Source organism: Hippocampus bargibanti, linkage group LG15 (genome assembly GCF_051943395.1).
Source record: "Hippocampus bargibanti isolate YZ-2025 linkage group LG15, ASM5194339v1, whole genome shotgun sequence".
Classification (NCBI taxonomy): Eukaryota; Metazoa; Chordata; class Actinopteri; order Syngnathiformes; family Syngnathidae; genus Hippocampus; species Hippocampus bargibanti.
This window is the reverse complement of record NC_142748.1, coordinates 837,414-853,867: the sequence shown is the minus strand read 5'-3', so window position 1 is coordinate 853,867 and position 16,454 is coordinate 837,414. Positions and strand designations below refer to the sequence as shown.

Below are 16,454 nucleotides of genomic sequence, written 5' to 3'. Positions count from 1 at the left end.
TTTTCGTACTCCAGTCCACTAAATGGCGATACTGTAAGTGATCGTTGGTAGCCGCTCAACCATTCATAGAAGAAGAAGAGACGAAGAACGGAAACGAAAAAGTTAATTTCCGGGTGACATTACAGAGTACATGTGGGTACAGAATTCACGTTTTACCTTGGTGTTTTTTCTTGTCACTTTTCTTTCTCAGGCTTTCATTTCGGTTTTTACGTATAAACCAATCGCGTGTAATTAATTTTGATAAACTATTCGCCGACGGGGAGACAAAAAGGATTTTGCATGCATAAAACGGATCTCCTCATGCTCACCCAAGCCTGTGTCAACATCTCAAAATAATAAATTGACGTCTTTTCAGACCCCCACTTCCCGGGTGAGTAAAAAACAACATTAACTAGATTAAGAAAAAAAATGCACGGTAACGCGAATACGCGAGTTTATAGTGGCTAAAGTCTCTCAATGCAATTGCAACAAATTACCGTAATCCGCGTAGAGTGGTTATGAATGGATATTTTTTACGTGGATTGTTGGGATGTAATGCACTGCCAAAGTTGACCATTATATCCCAGTTAAAAGGACTGCGATATTTTTTGAGTTTGATAATTTCATCACAACACTATTGCAAAATATGCCGATAGTTTTTCTTCCACTTAGGCTGCCAGAAAGACTGGCAAAACCAGTGCATATTTGATTTTTGTCATCACAGACAAAATGGATGGCAAGGTGAAGGAACAGAAGAAGCATCAGCAGAAACACAGCGGACCAAAGGCAGAAAGAAAGAAATTAAGGAAGCAGGGGAACACAACAGAGAAAGATGAACGTAAACGTAATCCCAAGGCCTTTGGAGTACAGTCGGCTGTGCGCATGGCCAAAACCTTCCATCGGTAAGTAGGGTGTAAACATGTTTCTGTGTTATCTAAATTATTTTCTCTCTGCATTGTTCGACAACATTGTGTTAAAGGGAGAGAGACAGATTGGGTTTGTCGACAAAAGCAGCATACAAGGTCCAAAAATTGCCTTGTCCTAATGACATTGCAAACGGATTTGTATTTAATGTATGTAATCAATGTAACATATGTTGAATGTGTCTGTTTCCAGGGCGCAGGACATAAAGACCAAAAAGCACCACATACCCCTCGTTGATCGAACACCTCTGGAGCCTCCTCCAGTAGTGATCGTTGTCGTCGGACCCCCCAAAGTGGGGAAAAGTACCCTCATCCGTTGCCTGATCAAAAGCTTCACACGTCAGAAGCTTGGCGATATATGTGGGCCTGTCACCATCGTCGCAGGTACGCTTTGCTTATTATTTCAGAGTGTATGAATCAAATGGGTTTTTTGTTGTTGTTGATTTCTTTATTTTTTTTGTTAATGCGATGTTATAGAAGTCAGACAAATGTCTACACTACTGTACACTACTGTACAAAAAGCATGTTAGATACGCAATCCATGAACCCAATGGCATGCCATATCAAAGATCCCCCGTTTACGTGTTTCCCCCCGTCCCCCTTTAATGCAGTTCAGCGCAGGACGGATATATCAACAGTACGGTTATATCGATGTTTTCTAACTCCCGAGAATATCGATATAACGAGACTTTACTGTAGTTTTGGGAGACTTTAACTCATTTTATTGGTGTTTTGCATTTGACTGAAACATCAGCCTGCGTGTTTTGGGTATTTTAGATGCTATAAAACGTTTTTCTGATATCATTTAGGAAACAAAAAAAAATGGTGTCGGTTGTCTTTTAATGACGCCTTTTATTCCTCGGTCCTCTGATCACAGGCAAGAAGCGTCGTCTCACTTTCATGGAGTGTAACAATGACATCAATACAATGATTGACCTTGCAAAAGTGGCCGATCTGGTAAGTGTTGACTGTAAACACTAATACCGATTCATGCCAATTTCAAAACAACATTTATGGGTTCACCTTATACTTTGAACTGCCATATAGTGCCATACCTGTCAACCTGTGAGACACTGTGACATTGCTAATGGCTCAATTTTTCTTTACTTACGGAGGAAAAAAGTGTAATATTTCATTGCGTGATTTTATTAACAAAATTTCACATGTAAACATGAGTACTTTTAACAAGTTACAACATATTTCAAGCAATAATCAAGTATGGTTTTCGTTGTAGAGCATTGTGGCTTTCAAGATGTGGACAAATAGAATTTTAACACAGCAAAAAAAGACCATGTATCATGTCGATAAAAAATATGAATGATATTACAGCGGAAAAAAAACATGGTAAAATGTTTAATTTAATGGATTTCAAAATAAAATTCCACTTGACCGGAATTTGTAATCTCTGAATTTTTGTTTCTTCCCTGACTTTTCCTGGTGGCCGACTTTGCTTTTTACAAGTAGTGATATTTTTTATAATATTTATTATACTTATATCATATTTATTTTATGATTAACATTACTGCTAATATTTAATGCGGAAAAAGGAATTGAAAACTCTCAAAATTATATTTAACAATGTTTGCGTTTCCCATACAAAGTTTCTTATAATATAATAATAATAATAATAATAATACATTATATGTATGCCATGCGCCTCTAAAAATGTGCACAAATCATACAGAATATGTCAAAATATGGCAGGTTGACAGTTATGTAGTGCATAAAATGTAGCGTTGAATAAAGTGTCTTTTTTAAATTCTTTTTAGGTTCTGATGTTGATCGATGCCAGCTTTGGCTTTGAAATGGAGACGTTTGAATTTCTCAACATATGCCAAGTGCACGGTTTCCCACGTATCATGGGTGTGCTCACTCACCTTGATTCTTTTAAGAACAATAAAACGCAAAGAAAGACCAAGAAATACCTGAAACATCGCTTCTGGACGGAGGTCTACCAGGTAAATATTATTTTCGCACTTTTAGTCCTTCCTACGTTCGTAGCCCCGACTCCGAAAGCCACCTGATGAGCATCTGAAAATGTCCTGTGTTGTTTGAAACCTGCAGGGCGCCAAGCTTTTTTATCTGTCTGGAATGGTGTACGGGGAGTATCAAACACAAGAAGTGAAGAACTTGGGACGCTTCATCTCCGTCATGAAATTTCGTCCCTTGGTTTGGCAGACATCCCACCCTTATTTGCTTGTGGACCGGTGAGTCATATACAGTGATACCTTGGCTTACGAACTTAATTGGTTACCAGACAGAGTGTGGAAGGCCAAAAGTGTGTATCCCAAAAAAATAAGTTACCATAGGAAACCATTAAAATGAGAATAATCCGTTCCCAGGTCCCCATAAAACATCATTTTCTATTTTCTAGTTTTCTAAGCTTTAAAACTACACAAAATATACCTTATTTTATGTATAATAAATGTGCTATGGTATTATAATTAAAGAAATAAACTGTACTGTATAATAAAGTGGTTTTATTTACCTTTGTGATGGTCGTTGATGGAAGGGGGTGGCCGGTTTCATCAGCATTAAACACTTGATTAGAAACGTAACCTTCTTTCACCATCTTGAGGAATGATCCATTGGAGGTACTTTCTCTGCGATAATTTTACCTTGTTCCTCATCAATTATGTACAGTTTAGCTGGGTGGATAGCTTTTTTGCATCAAGTGTACAGATGGCTTGTACGGGTTATTTGTGGTACCTGATTGATGGGATAGTTTAACCTTCCAGTTTTTGAACTATCAAAGTTTAAACAAGTCCAGATTTCACTGTTTTCTATCCATTTTCTCACCATTTCACTGTTGTTTTTTTTTTCAGTTTTGTTTTTTTGTTTCAAGCTCTGTCGTCTCCCTTTCGTGTGTGTGTGTGTTTTCTCACTCCCTCTCTGTCGTCTGCCTGTCACTTAATTGTTTAACCCCCCCCCCCCCCTCACCACTATGTTATTGACCAATCACGTGGCTTTAACCGAAGACTGGGGGCGGGGAATAGAGGACAAAACAGCCGGCTGCCATTTTCTTGTTAGGAGAACGGCCTCGTTCGCGAACGAGACATCACTCATTGTGGTAGCTCCGTGTGTATCCCAAAAAATAGTTTGTATGTCAAGGTAAAATTGTCATCAATGTAATGTTCGTAAACCGAAAAGTTCGTAAGGCAAGGGTTTCGTAAACCGAGGTCTCACTGTATGTTCATCGCCCTCAAATCAACACAGATGTGACCTTGTCTTAATTTCCTCACAGCATGGAGGATTTGACTGATCCGGAAAAGATCCGAACGGATCTGAAATGTGATCGGAGTGTGTCGCTATATGGCTACTTGCGAGGCACATATTTGAAAAACAAAAGCCTGATCCATATTCCAGGTATGCCCGTAAAATATGTAGCGTTTCACTGGACATAATTAACATGTTTCAAATCAGTCCTGCATGAAAAAAAAACTGGGAGGGGAAAAAAAAGGCATCTTTTCTCCTTTACTCAAGGTGTTGGAGACTACCAGGTCTCCGAAGTGAATTTCCTGCCTGATCCTTGTCCACTTCCTGGTGCCCAGAAAAAAAGGGCACTGAATGAGAAAGAGCGGCTGCTTTATGCGCCCATGGCTGGAGTTGGTGGAGTGGTGTATGACAAAGATGCTGTCTACATCGACCTTCCTGCATGTCATGTTCAACAAGAGCAGGTATGTGAACATCACAATTATTGTGAAAATATCTATTTTTTTACATTTCAAATCTCATCTGAAGGTTTTTAATGTTCACTAAAACCTGTGAATTCTTCCTACTTTGACACAAGGAGGAGATTCGGCCTAGCACGGAGCTCGTCCAGTCTCTCGTTGATACGCATGCAACCTTGGATGCTAAAATGGCTGCCAGCAAGGTGACCCTTTTCAGTGGGTCAGCCACGCTAAACTCTTCAGATGTCAACGTACCGAGCAGGTGAAACAGAAAGTGGTAAAAAAAAAAGGTTTTTGGATAGGATGAGCGAAGGAAGTTGGCACCCGTGCACATAGTGTTTCGATTTTTCTTTTATCGAACAAAAACAACGACAGGCCTCACCTGCACATTCGATCTCTTTGTCTTACTATTCTATTTGAGTTACTTCCGAGTTGAGTGAACGCTGGCGCGTCTGGCTGCCGCTGCTCACCCACAGAAAAACTTATCCTGTGACTGTAAAGTGACCTTTGAGAGTTTTGAAAGGCGGCTATAAATGAAATTTATTATTATTATTATTGTTAGCTAGCTATCACGCTATCTATCTGTCGCTCCCTCACACTCTCTCTGTCTCTCTCTCTTTCTTTTTCTCTCTATATCTTTGTTCTCTCATTTCTCTATTTCTCTTTTACATATTTTCATCTTTCTCTTTCTCTCGCTGTCTAGTTAGCTAGCTGGCTAGCTGTTGTTTATTCATTTATTTACTTAATGGGGGTGGCTGTACAAAATACAATGCATGCACATTGATTTATATAGCTGTAGCCGTAACAAAGCGCTAACAAATTTGATAATGGCGCTCCACGTCATGCTTTTCAATTCCCAAATGTATTTGGGAATAACAGCGAATGAGTTAATGGGGAGTGGAAATAAATGACAGAGAAATGTGTAATCTGTTTGACATTCTCTGTGTGTTTGAGACAGCGAAAACGATGGCCACACGGAGGAGCGTATTTGGGACCCTGTTAGCCGCAGAGAGCGGAGAAAAGTCATCTTTAGCGAAGAAGCAGATGACGACAAAGAGGACGCCGGTGACTCCAGTGAAAACGAGGACAGTGACACTGAGGAGCAGGAGGATACAAATCAAAATGGGGATCAGGGCGGCCCCGTGGTCAAGAAGCGCAAGCTGGAGGAGAAAGAAGATACGGGAGCGCTGGCCGAGTTGCCTGTTTTTGCGGACAGTGAGGACGACCTCGAGATGAGTGAGGACGAAGAAGAGGAGGCCCGGAAAGCGGCGGACTCTGGACATTGCTCTGAAGAAGATGAAGATGAGGAAGAGATGGATGAAGACCATGATGAGGATGATGAGGACGAAGAGTTGTCCAAAGAGGCAAATAATAATGGTGGTGATGATGAGGACGAGGAGTTGTCCAAAGAGGAAGACAGTGCTCAAACCACGATGGAAAAGACGGCGAGTGAAAGTGAAGAGGAAGCACAAGAAGAGCTGGGTGAATGCACATTTTTATTTTCGGCATCATTTTTAAAAGAAATCAGAATCAGATTTATTACGCTATTTATCAATAAGCTTCAGTCAAACCTCTGTTTTCAAACGTGTCGCTTCTTGATCAATTCAGTTTTCTTTTGGTGTTTTTATGCCTCGGTTTAGAACCAAAGATCGTTTCTCGGCCAAACTCCGCTTCTTTATACAGACGCTCCCCACCTTACAAACGAGATACGTTCCGAGCTGTTGTTCATAAGTTGAATTTGTTTGTAAGTTGCTTCATTGCTATATTTTGTATAGAATGTATGTTGAAGTCAAACATTGTCCGAAGAACCTACTGTAGTACGATGACACACAGTAACCAATACTTTTTGTTATGCATCGCGTCCTCCTGCAGCGTCAACTGGGAAGAGGGATTTCCTCCCCGCCCATATACTCTATACAGCCAATCGTAAGTAAGCAAGCTCGGCCGGGAAAAGGCGCACATTACAAAATGTAACTTGCAGCATTCATGTCCAAATATTTTTCGACATACCCGCAAAAATGTTCGTATGTACCGTTGTTCAAAACTCGAATATTCGTCACTTGGGGAGTGTCTGTCAGTCACTTGATTATTTCGTGTCTCATTGAGACCGATGCATTATCCTCGTATAACATCGCATTGTGAGCATGCGTGTTTGTATTAGTCAATATTGATAAAAAAAATAGACATTGATTACTTTGATTAGAATGGGAAGTGTTTCGGTTGTCAACTAAATCAGGTTTCTGGAACGGATTATGGTCGAAAACTGAAGTTTGACTGTATTCTAAACACTTTTCGGTGCAGATTTCAACTTAAAAATCCATTTGAGAACCTGTAACCTGATGGTAAAATGATCAAACTGTAGTCACCGAACGAAAGAGTTAAAATCAGATCCAGATCCGGCCCACCACATTATTTTATGTGGCCCGCAACATGTCAACTTCCTGCTAAAATCTGTACCAAAAATTCATATTCTCAGACTCAATAAATACGAGGGATGTTGTAAACATGTTATTGTTGCTAAGCACTTAATGACAGAAACAGTTTCAGTCGTTACACGGTCAGACGGTCACTAAATCGAATGGTTTTTTTTTTAAAGAAATGCTGCCCATGAAAATGCAAATATTTAAATACAAAATGTATTGTTGACATTATGACGTGAATTTCATGTTTTGTTGTTGTTGTTTTTTTTGGGTGAACAGGGGCTCTGCGGTGGAAAGACGGTCTGCAGCAGAAGGCATCCGAAGCATTTTTACGCCACCAAGAGGCCATGCCCAACCTGCGAAAACGCGTTTATGGTGCAGGTATCATCCAATCACACTCATTATTTTACATTTAAAGATAGTCAGGTGTCGGATAATGCAAATTGAGTTAGTAGCTGCTGTTTATGTTTGTTTTGATAGTTGACTCAAAAGAGGAGGAGGACGACGGCGATGATGCTGACGAGGAGTTAGGAGGACTCTTTCGGGTCAACCGCCCTCAGAAGAGTCGAAGGTTTCAAGCAAATGCTCTCGATTGTTCCCATTTCGACCCCGATTCGTCCCACAATTGGGACATGGAGGAGGTCAGATTTTATCGCACATAAATGGACTACCATCAAATTTCAATGAAAATATCGCCACGCGGTTTTTAATTTTGCCCTTCCAGATGCTGGACTCCATTAAGGATTGCTTTGTAACGGGGAAGTGGGACGAGGGCCAAGATGCGGCCACACTCTTGAAGGAGCATGGTAAGTAGATAAAGGACCACGGGGGGAGTTTTCTCCATGCAATGCAGCACTTCGTTTTTCATCCTGAAATATGATACAGGTAACATCCGAGTTACGACCGGGTTCCGTGCCGACAAAATGGTCATAAGTCAAACGGTCGTAAGTCGAAATCCGTTCAAAATGGCCCATGCGACGTTTACACGACAGGATAGTATACGATGTTAATCTGTTTTTTGTTTAAGAAACGTTTTCAATTGAATACTATTATATACCAAACTGTTTACAGTTCTTTTATAACTTTTAGTGTCATTTTTATCATTTTACATTTCATATTATTGATTTTTATTACTGTATAATAACTGTACCTGTAATGTATACAAAACTATTTACTGTACAGTTCATTTATAAATGTTATACTTACCCTGCTCTGCCTGCTAACGACCAGAAGAGGGAAAAAAGTAGTGTGTAGTACTACAGGATATGTTGCAGAGACGGTATCTGCCGCTGTATAACTACTGTATTGACAATAGTCACGCAGATGATTGCTGTGCGAGTGTGTGACTTGCCGGCTGCTTGCGCGTTGCAGTGCCAGGCGTAGAAGAAAAAAAAAAGGTCTGGCGGTTGTGGTCGTAACTCGGATGTTACCTATATATGGGACTAGTGTCAAACTTTTTTGACACTAGTCATTGTAGTTACGGTTTCCTCTCGGGGGGGGGGGGGGGGGGGGGTTGTTGTTATGAATTTGGCAAAGTCATTAGAATGTTTCATCCCTTTCACATATTAAACATAGAGCACACAACAAATTGATGAATAACTAGTATTCAAATTTGACGTCAGAAACAATAATTTATTGTGGTTTACATGAGACAATTTGAAATTTTGGTTCGGACTTTAGCAAGCATCATGGAACTCGACATGACTGATTTGCTTTCGCGGGCCGAATAAAATGATGTGGCGGGCCGGATTTGGCCCACGTGCCTCAACTTTGACACATGTGAGATATGGGGAAACAATGTTCAGAAATGACAATTGGCAATAGTGTATATGCTGCAAACGGAATGAAGACAAATGTTTTTATTTTATATATTTAGTCTTTTTCATATCTGATGATTAACAAAGGGCTTCTTTTGCTTAGATGAAATGTACGGCGATTTTGAAGATCTGGAAACGGGCGAAGTTCACAAAGGAACAAATGAGGCACAGGATCAATCTCAGGTGTGCTTGTTAAGACTGATGAACGTGGAAATGTTCATCTGAATGTAGCAGTTTTGTTGTTGTAGTTGGTTTTTACATAAGCCACATCTCCACATGGACTATTATACACATTTATTTTTTGTCTACATTATAAACATTTAAAGGAGAAACGACGCCTCCGGACAAGTTGTTTCCATAATTTGTCAAATCACTTCAAATGACTTCTACTGAGTGTATTTTACAAAGATTCCACAGCATATATAGCTATATTTTAGGTTTTAAGACTCGCGCTGAATATTCAGGAAGTCTTGTTTTCCAGTTGATGACGATGCCTGACGTGACGTCACTAAAGGAACACCCCTGACCTAGAAACCAACACACAATGCATTTTGGGTACTTTGTTTGGTCTTAAAACTTCGTGTTGATGGCGAAATTAGAAGGAAAACACATAAATAACGCGATGGTGAATCATTGTGTTGCACCAAGGCTACTATTTGATACTAGTTGACACAAATCAGCCCATTTCCAACGGAGCTTGGGCGCCATCCTGTGCATTTTCTGGGACGCTACATTGGAGTCCAGATGCCCCAAAATGACACGGAAGGACTTCTTTCATCAATTGCAAACATTGATGCTTTCCTCTTCGGAACTATTTGAATCATATTCATAACTGAATGAGTAACAAGAAAGCATCTTCCCCAAATCTGAAGCCATTGTTTTGATTCTAGAGCAAGGCAAGACGTCCTGGTGTTACATCACGAACAAGGGGGCGTCATTTTGAAGTAGTTTTGGGACACTTTAACTCATTTTTATTGGTGTTTTGCATTTGACTAAAAATATCAGCCTGCGTGTTTTGGCTATTTTAGATGCTATCAAACGTTTTTCTAATGTCAGTTGGAAACAAAAAAATAGTGTCGGTTGTCCTTTAAAATTCCGAAATTTAGAAACGGACTCCTTTTGCAGGATGTTTTTTTTTTAATGCGTGAATGTTATTTTGTTCATTATTACCGACAGAATAACGAGAGCGATAAAGACGACGACGACGAGACTCCGACGACGACGAATGATGACGACGCGCAGAAAAACAAGCGCTTGGATAAAAAGCGGCGTCTGAAAGAGCTCTTCGACGCAGAGTACGATGACGCCGATGCCACGTACTTTGACGATCTCAAGGAGGAGATGCAGAAGCAGGCGGAGGTATTTCCGCACATGTGCGGGCGCATACGGTTTACACTCATCCTCCATCTTGGTTTTACATCATATTTAAGGATCTCGCTGTTGATTCAGTTGATCAGACAGGATTTGGAAAGACACACATATCTCTGACAAGAAAAGTTTTCCAATCTGTCTGCTATGCCAATGTGTAGATATCTCTATCTAACTTAATTGGTTTCCAGAAGGCGAAAAGTGTGTCTTCCAAACATTCATTTCCCATAGGAAACCATTAAAAATCAGAATAATCTGTTCCCAGGTCCCCATAAAACATATTTTCTTACAAAATAAGCCTTAAAACTACACACAATAACAATAAAACACTGTGTTTTATTGTTATTTTTTTTCCACAGCTGAACAAGGCCGAGTTTGAGGATATGGATGACGAAACAAGAGTGCAATATGAAGGTTTCCGGCCAGGAATGTACGTGAGGTTGGAGATTCCCTCGCTGCCCTGTGAATTTGTCACAAACTTCGATCCACACTATCCCATTATCATTGGTGGCTTGGGCTCCAATGAGGGCAGTGCCGGATACGTCCAGGTATGTCAAATCGGTCGACTTCATTGATCCAATGTCACTTTTTATTGATTTCATTCCACGTCTCTATGTTTGACTGCGTGTTTCCTAGATGAGACTAAAGAAACATCGTTGGTATAACCGCATCCTGAAAACACGAGACCCGCTCATACTATCGCTAGGCTGGCGCCGCTTCCAGACGATGCCCCTTTACCATATAGAGGATCACAACGGGCGACACCGCCTTCTCAAGTACACGCCACAGCACATGCACTGCGGCGCCTCCATTTGGGGTGAGTCGAAACGGGGAAAATGCAGCTTGTCTCTCACTCTGAAGTTCGACTTCAGAAATACTAGCAAGGCCGGGTTACACATTTGGTGTTGTGGCGATCCCAGTTCATCCGTTAGCATCATAATAATACATTTCATTTATAGGTGCCTTTCTAAACTATCATGGTCACTTAGTAAGTAACTCAAATAGATAGAAAGCTAGCTAATAGATAGCTAGCTAGATAGCCATATAGATACATAGCCTGCTAGATTTAGTGTACTCTCGTGAGATTCATATTGTATGGTCGCGCTTGGATATCGTTTCCATCCGGAGCGTCTTAAAAAAAAGTGCTTGAGCAAATTCTGTCTCCATCCTACTGCACGATGATTGGCTCACTTATCTCTCTCCAAAGGTCCAATTACACCGCAGGGAACAGGATTCCTGGCTCTGCAAACTGTAGCAGGAATTAACGTAAGTAAATGTATGTCTTCAGGTTGTGCGAATAAGAAAGGAGTTCAAAAAAGTGAATTTGAATTTCATCCAGCACATTTGCAGACTATTTTATTCAGAAGAAAAACAATCTGTATTGAATTCTTGCCCTTGTGTCACCCTCCTTCTGCCGGCAAATGTATGAAGCTCATGTTGTAATTTAGGCTCATCCTGAAAAAAAGTTCACCTTTTGCGTTTCACTCACATTTTGTTGATTTTTTTTTTTTCTCCCCTGTGCGCAGGCTAATTTCCGCATTGCGGCAACCGGAGTTGTCCTCGACTTGGATAAATCGGTGACTGTCGTGAAGAAACTCAAACTCATCGGTTACCCGTACAAGATCTTTAAGAACACTTGTTTCATTAAGGTAAGTCGTTTGAACTCTCACTTGTCCATCTGGAATTGACGAGGGTCAATATAGCTGCAGAGAACCCGGTGCCATTTTCACTGTCTACTTTGGATATAGGGCATGTTCAACACAGTGTTGGAAGTGGCGAAATTTGAAGGAGCCTCGATAAGAACCGTTTCCGGCATCAGGGGTCAAATCAAGAAAGCACAATCGACGCCACCGGGATCCTACAGAGCCACATTTGAGGACAAGCTGTTGATGAGTGGTGAGTTTTTCCCCTTTGGAGGATTGAGCCGAAGAGTACGCAAAAGAAAATTACGGTCGAGCAGAAGAAGGAGACCATCGAAAAACACGAACGAGGTGTGCGTTTGTGCGATTTAGCGTCCCAGTACCAGGATGCTAAGTGGACCGTTGCTACGTGTGGCTAAGGGGGTTTCTGTGTTGTCTAAGCAACGGTTTCAGGCAATAGAAGAGATTGAAAAACTCATGTTGATTTGGATTCACGAAAAGCAGCTAGCAGGGGACAGTGCGTGAGGGTATTATCGCCGAGAAAGCACGGCAACTTCACTCGGATGTCATCAAGAAGCAACTACATCAATGACCATCACAAGGGTAAATAAAACGACTTTATCATACAGTACAGTTTATTTCTTTAATTACAATACAGTAGCACATTTATTATACATAAAATAAGGTGTATTTTGTGTAGTTTTAAGGCTTATTTCGTAGAAAATTATGTTTTATGGGGACCTGGAAGCGGATTATTCCCATTTTTAATGATTTCTTATGGGAAATCAATGTTTGGCAGACAAACTTTTTGCCTTACACACACTTTCTGGGAACCAATTAAGTTCGTAAGCCGAGCTATCACTGTAGTTGAGCGTGTAAAATACTCAAAGACCAAATTATGTTACAGGCCCTTGCGTCGTCCATAACAGGTCAGAAAATATGTCAAAATGTCTCCACCCCCAAAGTAAAAGCCCCGTTGCACCTCGAGTGTTTTAAAAAAAAACAGAATCACTTGATCTTTTTTAACGGCTGTGGTCCTCTGCCTGTCTTGCAGATATCGTGTTCCTGCGCTCCTGGTGCAGAGTTTCTGTTCCGCAGCTCTACAATCCAGTCACTTCTATGCTGCTGCCTGTTGGTCAGAAGGACAGCTGGTCAGGCATGAGGACCCTCGGGCACCTCAAACATGACCTGGGAATCCGCAACAAGCCCAATCCGGACTCTTTGTACAAGGTAGGCTCAACCTTAAAAAATGATAGAAAAGTCTTGTTGACATATAACAGCAGATTTTATTTTGGACATGGAATCCCCTTTTTATGGACATGACGGCTTTGAGTAGGTTGCCACAATCTTAAAGGACAACCGACACACCATTTTTTTGGTTTCCTAACTGACATCCGAAAAACGTTTTATCGCATCTAAAATACCCTAAACACACAGGATGATATTTTTAGTCAAATGCAAAACACCAATAAAAAGGAGTTAAAGTGTCCCAAAACTACTTCAAAACGACCTCGGAGATGGCGAGTTTCAGAAGGTCCCGCACCCTTGTTCGTGACGTCACACAAGGACGTCTTGCCTTGCTCCAGAATCAAAACAATGGCTTCAGATTAGGAGAAGATGCTTTCTTGTTACTCATCCAGTTATGAATATGATTCAAATACAACAAATTCAAATACAGCTCATGTATTTCGTTTTTCTACTTCCATTCCTTTCATCACTTTGCTGCTGTGAAATGTAAATTTCTCCACTGTGAGACTAATAAAGGCATATCCAATCCAATCCAATCCAAATAGTTCTGAAGAGGAAAGCATACATGTTTGCAATCGATGAAAGAAGTCCTTCCGTATCAATTCGAGCCGTCAGGACTCCAATGTAGCGTCCCAGAAAATGCACAAGATGGCGCCCAAGCTCCGTTGGAAATGGGCTGATTTGTCTGCTGGGAATTTGTGTCAACTAGTATCAAATAGTAGTCTTGGTGCAACACACAATGATTCACCATCGCCTTATTTATGTGTTTTCCTTCTAATTTCGCCATCAACACAAAGTTTTCAGACCAAACAAAGTACCCAAAATGCAATGTGTGTCGCTTTCTCGGTCAGGGGCATTCCCTCTGTGACGTCACATCGGGCATCATCATCAAGTCAAAAACAAGACTTCCGGAATATTCAGCGCGAGTCTTAAAATGTAAATTATAGCTATATATGCGGTGGAATCTTAGTAAAATAGGCTCAGTAGAAGTCATTTGACAAATGATGGACACAACTTGTCCCGAGGCGTCGGTTGTCCTTTAATTCTGCGTGTGAATTTTCTTCATATCAGCCTGTGGAGCGCAGAGAAGTGCATTTCAATCCCCTCCGCATCCCCAAAGAGCTGCAGAAGGCTCTTCCCTACAAGAGCAAACCAAAGCAGCGGCAACACCAAGGCAAAGTACCCAGGAACCTGAAGAGGCCCAGCGTGATCAGGGAGCCTCACGAAAGGAAGGTGAGTCATTCCAATCACGGTATAATTGGAAGGATCTGAAGAAAGAAAACGTGGTTTTTGCGTCATCCGACGTGGAAACGGACACTCAATTTAGTTCAGAGTGGTACCTCCGCTTACAAACGTCTCCACGCAATTTTTTTTTAAAAAAGTTAGCAAACGCCTGATCAGGGAAATATTATTTCTTGTTACCCTCGAAATTTCAAGACATGAAAGTCAAAATACTTTCCCGGGTTTCCTGAATGCAACATGTTCATAGATGCTGATATGAAAGTAGAGTGAACGCTGGCGCAAATGGCTGCCGCTGCTCACCCGCACCAAAAAATGACGTGACTGTAAAGTGTCCTTGAGAGTTTTGAAAGCCGCTTAGAAATAAAATTTATTATTATTATTATAAAAAATATTTTCCTGAATGCAACCTGCTCACAGTCGCTAAGAAAGTGAAATTACTTTACTGAGTTTCCTGAACGCAGCCTGCTCATACCTGCTGATCTGAGAGTAAAAATACTTTCCAGAGTTTCCTAAATGCAACATGCTCATACCTGCTGATACGAAAGTAAAAATACCTTGCCAAGTTTCCTGAACGCAACATGCTCATAGCTGCTAATATGAAAGTAAAAATATTTTCCCGAGTTTCCTGAACGCACCATGCTCATAGCTGCTATTATGAAAGTAAAAATACTTTCCTCAGTTTCCTGAATGCAACAAGCTCCGATCTGGTGATATGAAAGTAAAAATACTTTCCCGAGTTTCCTGAATGCAACCAGCTCCGATCTGATGATATGAAAGTGAAAATAATTTCCCAAGTTTCCTGAACACAACATGCTCATAGCTGCTGATATAAAAGTAAACATATTTTCCCGAATTTCCTGAACGCAACCTGCTCATATCTGATACACAAGGGCTTTCTAACGTATTGTTTTGATAGGTGGCGGCTCTTCTGCACGCTCTGAGCACAGTCCACAAGTACAACACAAAGAAAGCACACACTGTGCAGCACGCCAAACACAAGGAGTTCCTGCGGCAGAAAGAGAAAGAAGAGGAGGCCAAACTGAAGAGGCAGAAGGAAGCCCGGAAAAAACTTTATCGCATCATGGGCCAGAAGGACCAAAAGAAACTCAAGTCCAGTCTTAAGGGCACAACAAAGAATTAGTCACATTTTTTTTTTCACGCGGGGAGAGGAGGGTGGACTCGGATGATTGAGTTGCTTGCTTCAGAATTTGACAGCCTTTTTTATTTTTATGTGTTAATATCATCATGTGAAGTCGATCTGATTTGTGGACCTTCTTTTATTACCACGCAACTACACGTTTTGTCATTAACTTTTACTCAATCATGGTATTCCTGCAGACATCGCATACAATTAAAACCGCTGAGTGGTCAAAGTACATTTTGTGTGCATACATCGTGCATTGGTTGGATAGTTTAATCTTGAATTGTCGATGTATATCAACGGATATCTTCCAATACTTTGACACTGTATGTTGAATATAGAGTATGGGAATTCTTACTTGTAATGACAGGCATTTCAACGCCAGGTGGCGCAATTGCTACAAGTTGCAGAGCACAGGGAATCGATGAAAAGGTTTCTTCAGCGTCATTTGTACGTCGGACGTTTCGCTTCTTATCCAAGAAACTTCGTCAGCAAATTACTGGTAGTTTCGGCCTAAACTACCAGTAAGACTTTAGTTTGCTGACAAAGTTTCTTGGATAAGAAGCGAAATGTCAGACACCTTCAAAGAAGTCCAGATGACGGCTGAAGAAACCTTTTCATCGATGGACCACTCCTGTACGAACGACTGAGAGCTTCCACAGACGTAGAGCACAGGCTACTCACCAGTCACCACACAAGGTTCACATTTCACAAAGCTGTGTCTAACTTTTTGCTAACCACACCCACACAAATCTCTACTGTTGAATGTAATTGATTTATATTTATTTTAATTAGTGCGCAATCTAAAATGTCTAATATGCTTTCTTTGGCTATGAGATGAGATTTTTTTGATTGATTTTTTTTTTCACCTGATGATAGCGGTATGTGGCTTCTGTCACCTCTTGAACTAATTTTAGCATCTTTAACTCAGTTGGGTGATATTACCTGATGAGTGTTATAAAGAGAAATACAGTATTGTAAATTCAGACACTGACTGACTAATGC

General features: G+C 40.8%; 1 protein-coding gene across 1 annotated transcript; it reads left to right on the top strand.

The window, feature by feature from the left end:
• Nucleotides 1-109: 109 nt before the first annotated feature.
• bms1 (BMS1 ribosome biogenesis factor) lies at nt 110-16,435 on the top strand. Its single transcript, XM_089015428.1, has 23 exons — nt 110-370; nt 704-881; nt 1,096-1,286; nt 1,780-1,859; nt 2,672-2,860; nt 2,967-3,109; nt 4,147-4,268; nt 4,386-4,579; nt 4,693-4,835; nt 5,532-6,055; nt 7,273-7,374; nt 7,474-7,634; nt 7,718-7,799; nt 8,914-8,993; nt 9,987-10,169; nt 10,538-10,726; nt 10,815-10,995; nt 11,386-11,444; nt 11,705-11,827; nt 11,927-12,074; nt 12,873-13,048; nt 14,138-14,299; nt 15,225-16,435. The coding sequence occupies exons 2-23, from the start codon at nt 709-711 to the stop codon at nt 15,447-15,449; spliced, it is 3,630 nt and encodes a 1,209-aa protein (XP_088871554.1). The 5' UTR covers nt 110-370; nt 704-708; the 3' UTR covers nt 15,450-16,435.
• Nucleotides 16,436-16,454: the final 19 nt, after the last annotated feature.